The sequence below is a fragment of the Cyprinus carpio genome, chromosome A17, assembly GCF_018340385.1.
Source record: "Cyprinus carpio isolate SPL01 chromosome A17, ASM1834038v1, whole genome shotgun sequence".
NCBI lineage: Eukaryota > Metazoa > Chordata > Actinopteri > Cypriniformes > Cyprinidae > Cyprinus > Cyprinus carpio.
In genome coordinates this window covers 8,940,747-8,956,432 of record NC_056588.1, presented here as the reverse complement: position 1 = coordinate 8,956,432, position 15,686 = coordinate 8,940,747, and the positions used below count along the sequence as shown (strand labels likewise).

At 34.6% G+C, this 15,686-nt stretch overlaps 1 protein-coding gene across 5 annotated transcripts; it reads left to right on the top strand.

The window, feature by feature from the left end:
- Positions 1 to 202: 202 nt before the first annotated feature.
- On the top strand, positions 203 to 15,031 carry LOC109108331 (phytanoyl-CoA hydroxylase-interacting protein-like). 5 transcript variants are annotated; one of them, XR_006162124.1, is made up of 7 exons: positions 488 to 1,021; positions 7,855 to 8,045; positions 8,314 to 8,488; positions 8,827 to 8,944; positions 9,671 to 9,789; positions 13,226 to 13,564; positions 13,647 to 15,031. XR_006162124.1 is itself a non-coding variant. In XM_042773904.1 (6 exons), exons 2-6 carry the CDS (start codon positions 916 to 918, stop codon positions 10,206 to 10,208), a joined length of 1,128 nt encoding a protein of 375 aa, XP_042629838.1. In that variant the 5' UTR covers positions 203 to 481; positions 608 to 915; the 3' UTR covers positions 10,209 to 11,281. The 5 variants fall into 5 exon arrangements, 4 of the variants coding, with proteins under 4 accessions (XP_042629838.1, XP_042629837.1, XP_042629839.1 ...); XM_042773904.1 differs by lacking the exons at positions 13,226 to 13,564; positions 13,647 to 15,031 and adding an exon at positions 203 to 481 and having other exon boundaries at positions 608 to 1,021; positions 9,671 to 11,281; XM_042773903.1 differs by lacking the exons at positions 13,226 to 13,564; positions 13,647 to 15,031 and adding an exon at positions 204 to 481 and having other exon boundaries at positions 763 to 1,021; positions 9,671 to 11,281.
- Positions 15,032 to 15,686: the final 655 nt, after the last annotated feature.

The following is a 15,686-nucleotide window of genomic DNA, read 5'->3' as shown; positions in this document are numbered from 1 at the left end:
CATTTTTAAGACTTTAGGTGATGTGCCCAATTTTGACCCTGCCAAATTATTACCCCCCTCGATTGCCTAATCCTAACCCCACCCCTAATCCTAACCCCTCCCCCAAACCTACTTCTAAACCTACCAATACTAGGAGGGAAATAACACAACACCTGTTCACAACCTCTCACAACACCGGTAGTGAATCGATAATTCACTCATAACGCGCCACCTACTGGCGTAAATGTCTGATGGCCATACACAATGTAGAAACGAATTTTAATACAATATAATAGAAGTTGTGTTTTTTTTTAATGGAATCATTTATTCGTGGTCTGATGTAAGGGTTCACTGACTGGACGAATTCAAAAGATCCGAATCACTGAGATGAATCAATATCCCCACCCTGTTCACGCAGGGGCCGATTCGGTACCAAATAAGGACATAAACTCGACCGTTCGAAGTGACGTCAGTGAAATGGATGGTGGAATAAGGGGCAGAGGTACGGGGGGGTATGGGAGTGTGCTGAAATTGAGAATTTACGATAGTGTAGAGCGTAATCTCATTACATAAACCATCATTGAACATCACCGTCAGTTCATTCGCGTTAATCCGTTTCTCCACACAGCGGAAACACTTGTGGCGTTCGTCAGAACGAGGAAACTTAGATACATTTCTATTTTCTCAAGATGAGGACAACTACATTAATTTTATTGAGCCACTAGAATATATTAATCTTCCTTCTAGTGTATAAGCTTCTGTCCATGTATCTATGTCCGACAGTGTGGCGGTGTTGACGACGCAGTTTCCACCACAACGCCAAGAAAAAAAAGAAAGAGAGGAATAAAGGCGACAGAGCACCAGACTCAGCCTACTTGGTTTTCCAAGACGAAGCTGAAGAATTATTCCCAAAGACATCCACGCGCCTCTGCAGACATGGAGGCGGCGAGTTTGGCACACGGGGTCGCGAGCCCGGTAAACCCGCGCGAGGGCATGACCAAGAACGTGAGCCTGGAGTCGCTCCAGCTGTGCGAGAGAGACGGTAAGAAACACACAGTGAGTGACTGTAAACTTGACAGTATTATCTACGCCTGTTATCCCCTATTAACAAACCTTTTTAAGGGACCTTGTTTATTTTGAAATGTATTGAGCGCTTAAAGACTGTAGTAATATGGGGTTATACATTGCTTCAGGAAAAAAAATCGCTTGTCACATCCATGAAAAGCGGAATAGTGAGACATGGCAGGCTGCCTTTGTGTGTGCTGCTGGCTGTGGTATGATCTCTGCTGTCTGTGTGAGGCTTTCGTTTCAGCACCATGGACACTGCCCTCATGCAGTCAGCTATCTTTTCTCTTGCAATCTCCTTTAATCATCATGGGGTCGGTAAAGCTGAAACTGGTACTGTAGAAAAATAATGTAAATATAAAAATAAAATAATCATAATAATCTCAGGTGCCCTAAAGCACTTAAGGATGCTGATGTGGCGGGGGTGAGGCTTTTAGACAGTGAGAGCTATACATGTATTAATGTTCATTTTTGTATTATTTGTATATTTTAAAATACTTATATCATGCAATATATAAAAATAATTGTCAAATATATTAATATCTCCTAAACATAACTCAGAACATACTTATAGTTTGCAATATATTTGTTTTCCGATATGTTGTTTCAGATATATAAATATATATTTAGTCTTAATCATTTGTATACATTATATTCATATGCATAATATATATACATAATGCAAAAACACATTTCCTTGAATCAATAAAAAATACTTAATATAACTAAACAAAAAATATATATACATATATTATGTAATACATACATAATTGTAAAAAAAATAAATATATTATGTAATACATACATAATATATATATATATATATATAAAGGCATATATTTATGGTAACTTTTTTGATATTTTATATACATATATTATGCAATACATACATAATTGTAAAAAGATTAATATATACAAAACATATACAGTATGATAATATAAGATACTTATATATTTAAAATATATACAATATTTTGTATATATAAATGTATATTTACAATTTGTTCATACTGCAGAAGGTTAAGTCAGGTGCTTGCGCACACACACTGAGCAGGACTCATATTGGGAGGAACCTGCTTTGGCTTTTAAAGGTATACAGGCTTGATGTAGAGGCTTACATGAGGATACAGTATTTGCCTTTCACCTGATCCCTTCCACTTGTTTACATCTCATTTTGTTTGAGTGGAATTGCAAGCCTATAAATGCAAATCCATTTAACTGAAAGAATCACCTTTGTCTTTTTAATAAGCACTACAACCATCAGTGTTTCAATAGTGAGCATGTGTTTGAAAAATGTCAAAATGTGTCATCCTCTTTAAGAATGACTGGAGCAACAAACTGCAAATAAATAGGCAATTTGGCAGGCTTCAGAAGAATGCAGAGTTCCACAATGACTCACCAGGTTTTATCTTCCCTACATGAATGTATTTGAATCAGCATTAATTAGCCTGAATAGATTGCTGTGCTGGAAGCACAGTGCTTCTTATCTCTTTGAGTTACCACATTTACATTTCAGCGCTCATTTCGTTTAATTGCAACAAACCGAGGGACTGCATAATGCACTGTTTTTGAGGTACTAATTCAACTCTCTAATTAGTTGGCATGAGTGTGTTTCTCAGACATGAAGGAAAACATTCTCATTAAACATGGACCAGACTTTTCATCTGTTCAGATGTCCTAACCAGACACAGCTGTATCTGACTTTAAACACCCTTATTTAAGATCTTTACAAGAGGATGTTTTGGATATTTTTATTGAAAAACTCTGCTCTTAAAGAAGATTTGAGTTAATGTGTGCATTCATATTATGATTGAAACTGCTAGGATTGACTAATTCTAACCCATCAGCTGAGTGCTGGTGTAAATATCTAAATCAGATTAGCTAGAAACCTGAATCTGTTCCATGCAGGATGTTGAGCAACCTTGGGAATTCCTGACTGCAGCTGGTAACACATGAACAAATACATTTAGATAAATGTTGCACAAATAACATAAATGTTTAAGATGTTGAAGTGAGCCTATCTAGTAAAGTCCCAAATTTGTAATGAAGCGGTTGTAGATTTGATCCCAGTCGGAGGCAACCAGTGAACTGTAAACTGTTTCCACCATTGTGTACAGTATACGAGTATACAGATGCAGTATGAAGGCTTTATTGTATGCGATGAGTGAAATACAAGAGAATTAACAAACAATATCTCTATACAATTCACCGCTGTTTAAAAAGAAAAGAAACATCAAATTCCCAGCTAGGGAAAGACATTCGTTTTTAATTGATACTGAATTACAGACAGCACATGTTTAATTAATAGGTAGACTGGTTGTAAAATCATCCATAATTAAATGCAAATATTTCATTTTGTATGATTAAGTGCTGTAATGATTTATGTTGCTTGAGGCTTGACTTAAGTTCATTTTCCCTCCCCTAGAGAAGCTGTGGGCTCATAAACTAGAAAACAGCAGCCTGCTGTACCATAAGGCCCAGAACCCAATATAATCACTTACTTGGCAAAAGTTAATTGCAAAGTAAATGTGTCTTTATTGCAGGCAGAGAAACAGATTAAGAGAAACAGATCCTAAGAGAATCATGTAGAAATATGTTTTTTTCTCTCTTGTTAGATTAATAAAATAGCATACAACAGCCTTAAAGGGTTAGTTCAGCCAAAAAAGAAAATTCTGTCATTAATGACGCACCCTCATGTCGTTCCAAACCCGTAAGACCTTCGTTAATCTCGGAACACAGTTAAGATATTTTTAGATTTAGTCCGAGAGCTTTCTGTCTCTCCATTGATCAGTATACTGGTCAAAAAGGTAATAAAAACATCATCAAAGTTCCATGTGGACATCAGAGGGTCCGCAAAAATTACGAATTCAGGATGTCTTCTCTTCGGGTCTGTTGTGAAAGCGACTGCAGGCAGTGTTCTCTGGTGCGCCCAAACAAAGAAAACACGTCGCAGCGTCGAACGTCAGCGGCGTCCCGCAGTGTTGTGAATCGCTCACCAACAGACCCGGAAGAGAAGAAAATATGAATAAAGTCGTAATTTTTGGTTATTTTTTGGAGCAAAATGATTTCGATGCTTCAGTAAATTTAACGGACCCCTGGATGTCATGGACAACTTTGATGAGTTTTTATTACCTTTCTGGACGTGGATCAGTATACCGTACATACATTCTCTCAATGGAGGGACAGAAAGCTCTCGGACTAAATCTAAAATATCTTAAACTGTGTTCCGAAGATGAACGAAGGTCTTACGGTTTGGAATGACATGACGGTTAGTAATTAAGACATAATTTTTATTTTTGGGTGAAACTAACCCTTTAATCACTGATAGCATAGATAAATATTTTTAATAATCATTATGTAACCATTAACAAAACCTTATAAACAAAAATTTTATTTAGTGTAGATAAATATTTTTAATAATCATTATGTAACCATTAACCAAGCTTTTTCATGTTAGTTTGGTGGCAGCTTCTGTCACTTGCAGTAAATATCATAAAACATGTAAAGCCTGGCAATTTTCTGCAATTGCGAACTGCAATTTTAATTTCTCTTGATTATTAATAATAATATAAAAAAATGAAGTGAGAACATTGTTACAGTGAAAATTTATCAATGCTCAATATCTATATATATTTATATGAAGTTGTAGACTCTGGCATCATAACTGGCATACTTTTTAATAAAGAATAAATTAGCCTGGGACTAAACTGTTAAAAATATGAATTTACTGCTGTGCACAGCTTGTTGTTATGCAAATGACAAATGTGTGTGTTAATATGCAATTCTGTGTGCATTTTGGAGTGGGTCCAGAGCTCATTAAACAAACTCTAAACCCTGCTGAACTAGAATTCTGCCACAACACAGAGACATTTGCAGATTGAAGCGGCAATCTCGCTCTGTGTTGAAGCTTGTACAGGAGAAAAGCATTGTTTTACAGTACTATTTTGTAGTCAAATGCTGTGCTGTTTGCCCACATAAAGACCTCGCTGTAGTTTTGGATTTGTGAGTGTGTGGTATTTCATATGTTAAGGGTGCTGTCTATACAGTCTGGACATTTCTGTTTTGCTTTGTTATGTAATACTGCAGTTTTATGAGAAAGCAGCTCACACAGGCTGCTCCCCTGATGGATATTCGTGGTTGTTTAGGTGTTTGTGAAGGAGATATTTAAAATGGGGTTTGGTGATAGATGTATTTGAAATGTCTGATGTTACAGTACTGTAGGTTCTTCTGTGTGTGCATGGCTTTAAATAGACTGTGGTCCCGCAGGAGGCTTTTAGCCATTATTAGAGTCGATATATAGAACCAAATGCTCCACGCTTTTCCTTCCTCATCTCATACTCTCCCATGATTCAGCAGGTAGTTCTCTGTCTGTGCTCTCCTACATGTTTTGAGTCTCACATTGTTGTCTATATATACACTTCAATCTGTCTATATATTAATATATTGTCTATATATTCAACTTCAGTCAGTTTGTGGTTGATTGATGTGTCTGCATTTATTTGATCAAAATACAATAAAAACACTATTATGTTTTTGCAATATAAAATAACTGTTTTCTATTTTAATATATTTTATAAATGTGTTTTATTCCTTCAGAAATCATTCTAATATGCTGATGTGGTGTTCGAGAAAGATTTCTTATTATTAAAGTTGTGCTGCTTAATACTTTTGTGGAAACTGTGATACATTATTACTGTCACTTTTGATCAATTTAATGTGTCATTGCTGAAACAGTATTAAGCTCTTTTAAAAGAAAAAAAAAATCTTACCCCAAACTTTTCAACAGTAGTGCATGATGTATAAAAGGTTTTATCAACTGTCAGCTTTTCTGAGAAACAGAGACAATAAAAATAATTTCTCTTCCAGCAGCTCTGACTTGTTTACAATCTTAAAATGTAAGTGCTGATCACTGTGTATGTAAAGGTTCTGCCCATCTTCCACTTTAAATTACGCTACATTGATTAATGGCCTTGATTTGTTTCCATGGAAACTGCAGTCTTTGTTAAAGCATGTCGAAGGACCTGTGGGTGTGTTTTGAAACTGCCACTTTTGTAGAGAGATGCATACTGCTGGTCTTGTACTTGTCTTTGGTGCAAATAAAGTAATCTCATTTATACAGACTTGCTTTATGATTTTGTTATAAGTTTATTTTTTTTAATGACTGTTTGACCAAGGCTTCAATAAGATTGCATTAACATTTGCTGGAGATAAAATTGTTTATGTATGCTTAATGTATGCAGCATTAAAACCAGTTTCTTAAAGTGTGAAGGAAAGCAGATTCTGTAGTGAGAAGATGTCAGAGAAAAGCAGAAGTTGATAAACAGACATCTGTTGTTTGTGTAAGGGAGGCTGTTGGCAGAGGTGGGGTTTGGAGAGCTTCTTGTGTTAGAGCCAGTGTTGTGGGAGGACTAGTGTAGTACAGGAACATATCTATAACTCATCCGAACATTGTGAGTACTATTATTTTTCTATAAGACATTTCACTGTTTTATTTGTGCATTTGTCTTTCTTTTTTTACTTTATATCTCATAAGTGCAACTTTATTTTTTGTAATTGTCACTTTATTTTCTATAATTGCGACTTCATATCTCACAGATATGGCTTTTTACAATACAATGTCACTTTGTATTTCCAAATATATTTCTTTATTTCTCACAATGTTGACTTTATTTCTTGTTTTGAACTTTATTTATTGTAATTGAAGCTATTTCCCATACTTGTGACACAATGTGACGTTCTCACAATTTTGACTTTCTTATTTTTTGTTTTATCTCACAATTACATTATTTATTTTTTATTCAAAGACAGAAACAAGCTTCTACAGGATTGTGCTGTGGTAAATAAAACAGAAGAGTTCTGTGGTCATAAGCAAGGGTGCATGAAACATACGCTACCATTAAAAATTTGGGGGTTGGTAAGATTTTAATGTTTTTGATAATGTTTTTGAAAGAAGTCTCTTATGCTCACCAAGGCTGCATTTATCAAAAATACAGTAAAAATATTGCAAAACAATTTTAATATATAACATTTTCAAATGTAATTTATTTCTGTGATGGCAAAGCTGGCTTTTCTCCATTACTCCAGTCAGAAATCATTGTAATATGATTGCTGATTTGGTGCTAAGAATACAATTGTTATTATCAGTGTTTAAAACAGTTGCTTATTACTTTCTGGAAACCATGATACATGTTTACAGGATTCTGTGATTAATAAACTTCAGAACAACAGAATGTAATAGAAATAGAAATCTTTTGTAACACAATACATGTCATTACTGTCATTTTCTATCAATTTAATTAGTACAAACCTTTGAATGTTAGTGTAACTTCAGGGTTCAGTAATTCATTTAGTGGAAGAGCATCTGTCCATATTCAGACATGTATCCTCCAATAAAGTAATACTCATATAGAGTTCATATTAGAGAAATTGTCAGCAGTAGTAAAGAAATCAGTTTAGGAGAGAAAGGGCTCAGTGTCTAGTGAACAGTGAGCTGAGGATGCTTATTGTACAGGAAAGCTTTATCATGACCCCATTCATGGTTTTAAGAGGCAGTTCAATGTTCACTGTGCTTTGTTTAGTGTGTGTGTGTGTGTGTGTGTGTGTGTGTGTGTGGCATTCAGGAATCCCACATTCCTGTTGTGCATTTCTGGACACTAAGATAGCACAGTGCCCACACTGTAGCCAACAAAGCACTTTTCTTCCTCTGTGTGATTGTGTATGTTGGTCAGTGTAGCAGTATTAACACATAAGTATAAATATTTCAAGCAGTACAAAGGATTTTAGACATTATGCTTTCTTTCTTTATCTCAGGTAAGGCTGAGGATCCCGGAGTGGTAGGAATGGAATTACCTGTTGCTTGCAACATCAAGATCAGTAACATCACATGTGACTCCTTTAAGATCTGCTGGGAAATGGACCCTCATACCACAGAGAAGATCACACATTACTTCATTGATCTTAACAAGAAGGAGAACAAGAACTCCAACAAATTCAAACACAAGGTACTCAATGATTCAGTTCACAACACAAATTATTAAGTCCTCTATTCGGTACATTTTTTCATGGGACAATTTTTTAACAGTTTCTACGTATTGCCTGGGGTTTCAAAGTTTGTAAAAGTTTATAATACAAATGTTTTTTTTTTTTCTTCTGCCTATTTATGAGAGAGTTTTAGCTACATTTCATTCTGTTGTTCATAGTCATAATAAAAAAAGATTCAAATGATTAAATGTCACTAATTAGTAAATTCCTTGATGACTCTGTCTTTAGGATGTGCCTACGAAGCTTGTTGCTAAGGCAGTCCCGTTGCCCATGACAGTGCGAGGCCATTGGTTCCTGAGTCCACGGACAGAATACACAGTTGCCGTGCAAATAGCATCCAAACAGATGGATGGAGACTATGCTGTATCAGAATGGAGTGACATTGTTGAATTTTGTACAGCAGGTAAATCACCCAAACACACACATACATATAAAAAAGAATGCAAGACAAGACTGTACAGACTGTTTGATACACAAAGGTAATTAAAAGTGCTGTAAATTGGCATTAGAAAAAGAGAGAGAAAATAAAATGAAAAAAAAAAATAATAATAATAAAGTGAGAAAAATACAATTATGTGAAATCACTTAATTGAAAAAAGTTTTTTAATACTTAATTCCAAAATAACTTAAAATATGAGAATAAAGATAATAAAATATTATGATACTGATCAGCTTTTTATGTGGTTAACAAGACTAATGAAAATTGATGAAAAATAAAAAAAAATTCCTTCAATTTTCTAGATTATTCTTCAGTGCATTTGACACAACTGTTGCAGAAGGCTGAAGTCATTGCTGGGAGGATGCTCAAGTTCTCTGTCTTTTACCGAAATCAGAATGAGGAATACTTCCAACACTGCAGGTGATAAAAAAAAAAAAAAAAAACTCAGTAAAAATGCATATATATGTGAGAGAAAAGGGAAAGAGATAGTAATCCTGGTTGAGGAAGATAATGATAATCTTCCTTTATTGCTGAGATTCAGCTTGGCATTAGGAAGCAAACAGCTCCCTCTTGTGGAATAATTTCCTCATTAATAAGCCAGGTTTACGGTCTGCTTTTTGTGAACTGCATTTATATTTTCACTTACATTTATGATCAAAATTTGGGGTCAGTACGATATATTTATTTATTTATTTATTTAAAAACACGTAAATATACTCAGCATAGATACTTTAAACTGACTACAAGACATTTATAATATTAAAAAAGATTTCTGTTTTCAAATAAATGCTTTTCTTTTGAACTTTTTATTCATCCTGAAAAAATGTATCACTGTAAAATAACTTATCATGGCAAAAATGTAAAGCAGCACATCTGTTTTCATCATTGATAGTAAGAAGAAATGTTTCTTGAGTACCAAATCAATAAATTATTTTGTAAAATATATTAAAATAGAAAACAGTTGTTTTAATTTGTAGTAATATTTCATAATAATGCTTTTTTTGCTGTATTTTTTAAACAAATAAATGTTGCTTTAGTGAGCATAAGCGACTTCTTTCTAACTGACCACAAATGTGTTAACAGTAGAGTAATGATATAAAGACATGTGAATAAGGAATTTTAGAAATGTCTTTTTTTCTCTCACAGGGATGTTCTTGGCAGTCGAATGATGCCCTCGGTAAAGGATAACAGTGGTAGTCATGGTTCACCTCTCAGCGGTAAACTGGAGGGGATCTTCTTCAGCTGCAACACTGAGTTTAACACAGGTCAGCCTCCACACGATTCCCCATACGGCCGATTCCGCTTCCAGATACCCGCCGAGGTTCTGTTCACCCCTGACACACGCCTCTACTTTGGGGACTTCTACTGCATGTACACTGCCTATCATTATGTTATCCTTGTCCTGGCTCCCAGGGGCTCACGTGGAGACCTTTACTGCAGAGATCGCCTGCCAGAGCTGGATGTGACGAACAACCGCTTTCTTACACGTGTATGCGGGGAGGATGGGCGGGTGGTGTTTCAGCATGCGCAGGATGTGATTTTGGAGCTGATTTATACTGAGCCAGTCCAGCTGGCACAGGGGGCTGTCTCTCAGATCAGCGGCCACCAGTTGATGAGCTTGTCAACTGTCAATGCTAAGAAAGATCCCAGCTGCAAGACCTGCAACATCAGCGTTGGCCGCTAATTTGGGCGAACATTCACACAGGCCTAATTGTGCATATAACAAGAAGACCTCCTGAACAAACAACCTTGCTACGTTACAGAACCAGATACAGATGAACCCCAAGATAATAGAATCCTCCAGATATGCCCTTGTGGCACTTTTGACACATCCTTTTGGGGGCCACCCAGCCCCCCAGCTAATGCTGGAAAATTATATCTTTGCTCAGTTGAACTAAGAAGTGTTTTAAAAAAAAATGCAACAGAAAAAATAGAAGAGAAAGACAAAAAAACTGATTCAAGGCAAAAAAGGATAACAAATCAAGATTTGAATATAAAAAAACTGAAAAATTTGAAAATGGGGACAAAGAATAAAAGCTACATTTCCAAAAAAAAAAAAACTTAATCCCACTGTGAATCTTTCAAGTGTTCTTGGTGCTTTTTCTGCTTGAAATCCAGAGCCCAGCCCTGTTTATCCCCAAACCATTTGTGACTTTTTTTTAATAACACAGTGACTCTCAGACAAGGATGTCTTGCTCAGCTTTCGCTGTGGAAACTACCCGTGTCTCTTTTGTTGGATTTGTACTGCATGAAGTCTGATCCTTTAAGCATCTACATGCCACCTCAGCCTTTAAACCTTCTATATAGGGATTTCCTTCAGTTACTCCTGTGGTCTACAGGTATGTGCCCGCCGAGCCTCTAATCACCCTTGACATGCACCTCTGAGGTCTTCTACTGCATGTACACTGCCCATCATGACATTATACAGATGGATGTGACAAAAAACAATTGCTTTAAGAGTTTTACGCCAACTGATCCTTGAAGCACCTTTATGCCACCTCAGACTTGAGACCCTCTCCTTTACCCACAGTCTTTTCATTTTCTACTGATCGCAGTTCTCCTTTAACCTTTCTTACTCATTAAACATTGTTATATTGTTGTTGTTGTTCCATTGTTCTTTTTTTTTTTTATGTGTTGTGGTATTAATGGTGTGTGATGATTCCTGATAGAATGTCAAACAGTAAGTAGAACTGATTTGTGTATAACATATCCATTGCAGGACACAGCTATGTCCAGGTTCTTGAGGAGTTTGCACTTTCCTATCAGAGGCCTGATGGTATCTCATTCTTGCACCCTCTAGTGGTGAAAAAGTTCAATTTCAGAGATGCATGCCTAAGATTGTGTGCTGTACTATATCTGAACTTGTTCCTTAAGCTCCAAAAATAGAAACCAATGGCAGCTGACATGGATCAATTTTTAAAATTTTTTGGAAAACTCTTAGCTGCCAGTATCTTAAAATCTGTTGTCAACATTTAGCTTTTGCTCAAAATAAAATATTAGGGGTATTACCTTTTTTTAACTATAAGAAATTCTACACTTTATGTACTCATAAATTTCTCTTTTAACATTTGGGATCTGTAAGGTTTTTGTGTGTATGTTTAAAGAAGTACAATATACAATATAATACTGTAATATTGTAACACTGTAATAACATTAATATTGTGAAACATTACAATTTAAAAAAAATAATAATAAAATAAATATATTTTCATGTGATGGCAAAGCTGAATTTTCAAAAGCCATTACTACAGTCTTTAGTGCCACATGATCAGAAATCATTCTAATATGCTGATTTGGTTTATTTTGGTTTTTATTATTTGAAATAGAAATCTTTTTTAACATAATAAATGTCTTTACTGCCACTATTGAACAATTTAATGCATCCTTGCTGAATAAAATAATTAATTTATTTTATAAATCTTACTGACCCCAAATCTTATAATGGTAGTAGGAAAAAGTAAACCCCAGTGTGTTTTGTGTTTTCTGGGAGTTCTGATTGCATATGGGTGTGTGTGTGAGTGTGTGAGTGTGTGTGTGTGTGTGTGTGTGTGTGTGTGTGATTGTGTATGTCTAAATGTTTTTTCTGTATATACCATGTAAGATATGACTGTTTGACTCATAAAGCAGCAACTGTTTGCTTAGTTTAAAAATTTGACACAGGAAGTTTGTTGTATCTCTGTGCACTTCATTAGTGAAGTAAGGGTGAAAAAAAAAAAAAAAACATGTTTATTGACTCCACAAATTCATGACTTTCATTGCCTTACTCTAATCTTATTTTGTAGAAAATGTTAGTTCAAATGTGGACTCATGCACAGAACAGTAACCCAAATCAAGTTCTCGCTGTGTGAATGTGCCTCAAAACTGACAGATATGATCAGTAAATATTGTTTTTTCTTGTTGCCATGTTTATGAATACCAAATGTGACTGTTAATTAAAGATGATTCAGAATGAGACTACTGTGTGTGTTTAGTGAGCCAGTTTTTGGGAAGTTTTTCTACAAAAATGACCTTTCTCATGCACATGCCGACAAGTTCTGCTTTTATCAATTGCTGTCTGAGAAGAGAAGTTATTATTATTCAAATAAAAACATGCATGTACTTGATCATTATTATTAAAATAAAGATAAACAAATTATATGCTGTCTGAGAAGAGAAGTTATTATTATTCAAATAAAAACATTCTAAATTATATTATTGTTATATTATGTTTTAATATAATAAATAAATTTACACTGAGATCAGTGACCTCCTCTCCTCCTCCTCCGTCACACACACAGTTTGAACTGTGAATTATTAAAAACATAAATAAATAACACAACCCAGGATTATGTTTACTAATGTTTATTATGTTTACTTATGTAACACAACCCAGGATTATGTTTACTAATTTTGAGGTGTGTAATGATGGGGAGGTTTATATTGTGCTTCTTGCTCATTGTGGCTGGTGAGTTTACAAGAGATATGTTTCCTCTTTTTATTATTAATTAATGAATATAAACTGCAAATATTTAAATGAATTCACAAAAGCTTTAATTCTCTTTATGGAAAGTAATGTAAATAAATTGCCATTGCCAATATAGTCAATATAGAATTATCTATTAACATTCAAAACTATAACCAGTCTTTAAATTAATTATTTGTGACTTTTTTTGGCACAAGACTTGAAGCACAAATATAAATATTTTTCTGTTTTATTTTCAGTGAGGCTGTTCGTGGTACTGACCCTTCAAGGTGACATTCAGCATGATATATCAGTCACTCTTCTCTGTCAGGACAGCCATCACAAGAACATGCCATCTGATCTTCTGGACATCCAGTGGTGGACCGGAGAGCATCTTGTTGTGTGGTTCCAGCTTGGCAGAATCATCCAGGGCAGCAGATACATCAGCAGAACACATCTTTCTGCAGAAGGCCTCAGAAATGTAGATTTTTCTCTTTCTATTACTTGCACAGAGTACAGTGACAGCGGCTGGTACTGATGTGTGCTGACTAAAGATGGACACGAAGTGGCACTTGGAGAGGTTGACTTTGAGGTGACAGGTAAACCTTTGTGTCATAACGCTTTTCTCAAAGTATATTTTTATATTAATTTCTCTCACTTGCATTTTCTATCTCTCTTTAGTCCCCAGATCTCAAAGTGCGTTATTTGCGGAGTGAGGACAGAGGGTCGTTTTGTCTTGTTTCGGCTGTGTTGACTGGTCAGGCGCACAGGCTGCATTTGTTCAGTGGAAAAGATGGACTCAGGTGGTGTGGATCCAGTGTTTGAGGGCAGAGTATCAGTTCCAAAGGAGAGAATTGTGACATTTCTCTTATTTTTAATGGCACGCTCCCAGGAGATGAGGGCTATGTGTGCTTCTTTAAGAAAAATTATGACATCAGACCTCTACAATTATTAATCTTACTATCACAGGCAGGCTGAATGTCAACTTTTGAAGTACTACGTGAACCTTTTATTTCACTTAAAACTTTTATTTAATGTAAAACCTATTAAGTTTATGATTTTATGTGCTTTATGCACTTATGTTTTTTTATATTTCTATTTAGCTTTAAATTATTTTTTATTTCATTTTTAGTAATTTTAGTACTTAAGCCTATTTTTATTATTTTTTTTTGTATAGTTTTAGATTTATGTAACAATAATAATACTACTTCTCAATAGCTGTCTAAAGCTTTCACTTTGTCATGAAATTATCTTCAACTGTTAGTTTTTTTTAAATATATTTGTAATAATTAGTTGCCTTTTCATTCTCTCAGAGCAAATGTCCAGAGTTAACACAACATCTAAGTAACAGTTTAAACTCCGTCTGCCCAATGAGTCTCCAGTAACACTGAGGTTTCTGCCAGATGGTGGGAACTACACTGTATCTGTATGTGAGTTAGAGAGACATCATTGGACATGTGCCATGCATTACTGTAACTGCACACTGCTACAAAACAACTCTTTCATCCTAAGAAATCTCACCTCAGCTGACTCTGGTACATTCTTTGCAAGGGAAAAATACACTAGCAGAAAGTTAAACAGAGTCCGTAACAGAGAACAGGAAAGCACATGGAAAAGGAATCAGAGAAAGGATCTGAAATGCAGCCTCTGCAGTCTATAAAAGTCATCACTCATGAAGACTCTATCAGCCCCAGTAGAAGTGTTGACATATAGCTTGGAGTTTTCTTCTCTCATAGATGTATTTTCTTTAAATGCAGTGTTTCATATTGAAAAAAAAAGAGTTACAGTGAGTCTTAGAAGGTACATGTACGATCTGTCATAGTGCTTTCTACAATATTTACCTAAGATGTATAAGTATTAAGTATACATTTTTTTAATATATTAAAACAACAATTTTCTTCACATGTTGTATTAAACTGATGTATTGATTCATTTTTACACTGTTATTCACCTGCTGTTTTATTTGCTTATTTATCTTGAAATATTACATTTAAAAACATCAGTAAAATCAGCGTTGTATTGCAGCACATACAATGTGACTCTCTACCATTGTAGCATTCTTCATTTGTTACTGTATGTTTGCTAAATGAACATGTTTAAATGAAGTTATTACTATGCTCAATATTTGTGGAAGTTCTTCTATTTATTAGTATTTTAATATTTAATATATAACTTAACCTATATATAACTTTATATGCTTCATGTTTAATATGTGACATGACTGATAATATATATATATATATATAATGTAATCTGTGCTAAACAGTCATTGTTGCTGTATTCTGACATAAGGCAAAATTCACTGCATTAAAACACTGAAAATTAACATTATGAACATAAGCAAAGCTTAATGACGGATAAGAGTTTTTTTCAATCAAATTTTTTATCTTAATATTAAAAGTCAATTAAAAAAAAAAACAAATCTGAAAATTATAATCATATTGACCTGATTTTGCTAAGATTTTAGAATGTCGGACGTGTAGCTTTTTGTACTAAATTATGAATACATAAAAGGTGTACGATTTTTTGGATGTTGTGAATGAGATGACAACCACCACAGACAATCAGACACAATATATTTTGGGGTAATAATTTAAATAACAATAATAAACCGTGTAGAACTTATATATAACCATATTCTCTCTGTCGCACACACTGCTAAATCATATAGATCAATAATCGTATTTTACCATAATCTACAGAAAACGCAACACAAATAAC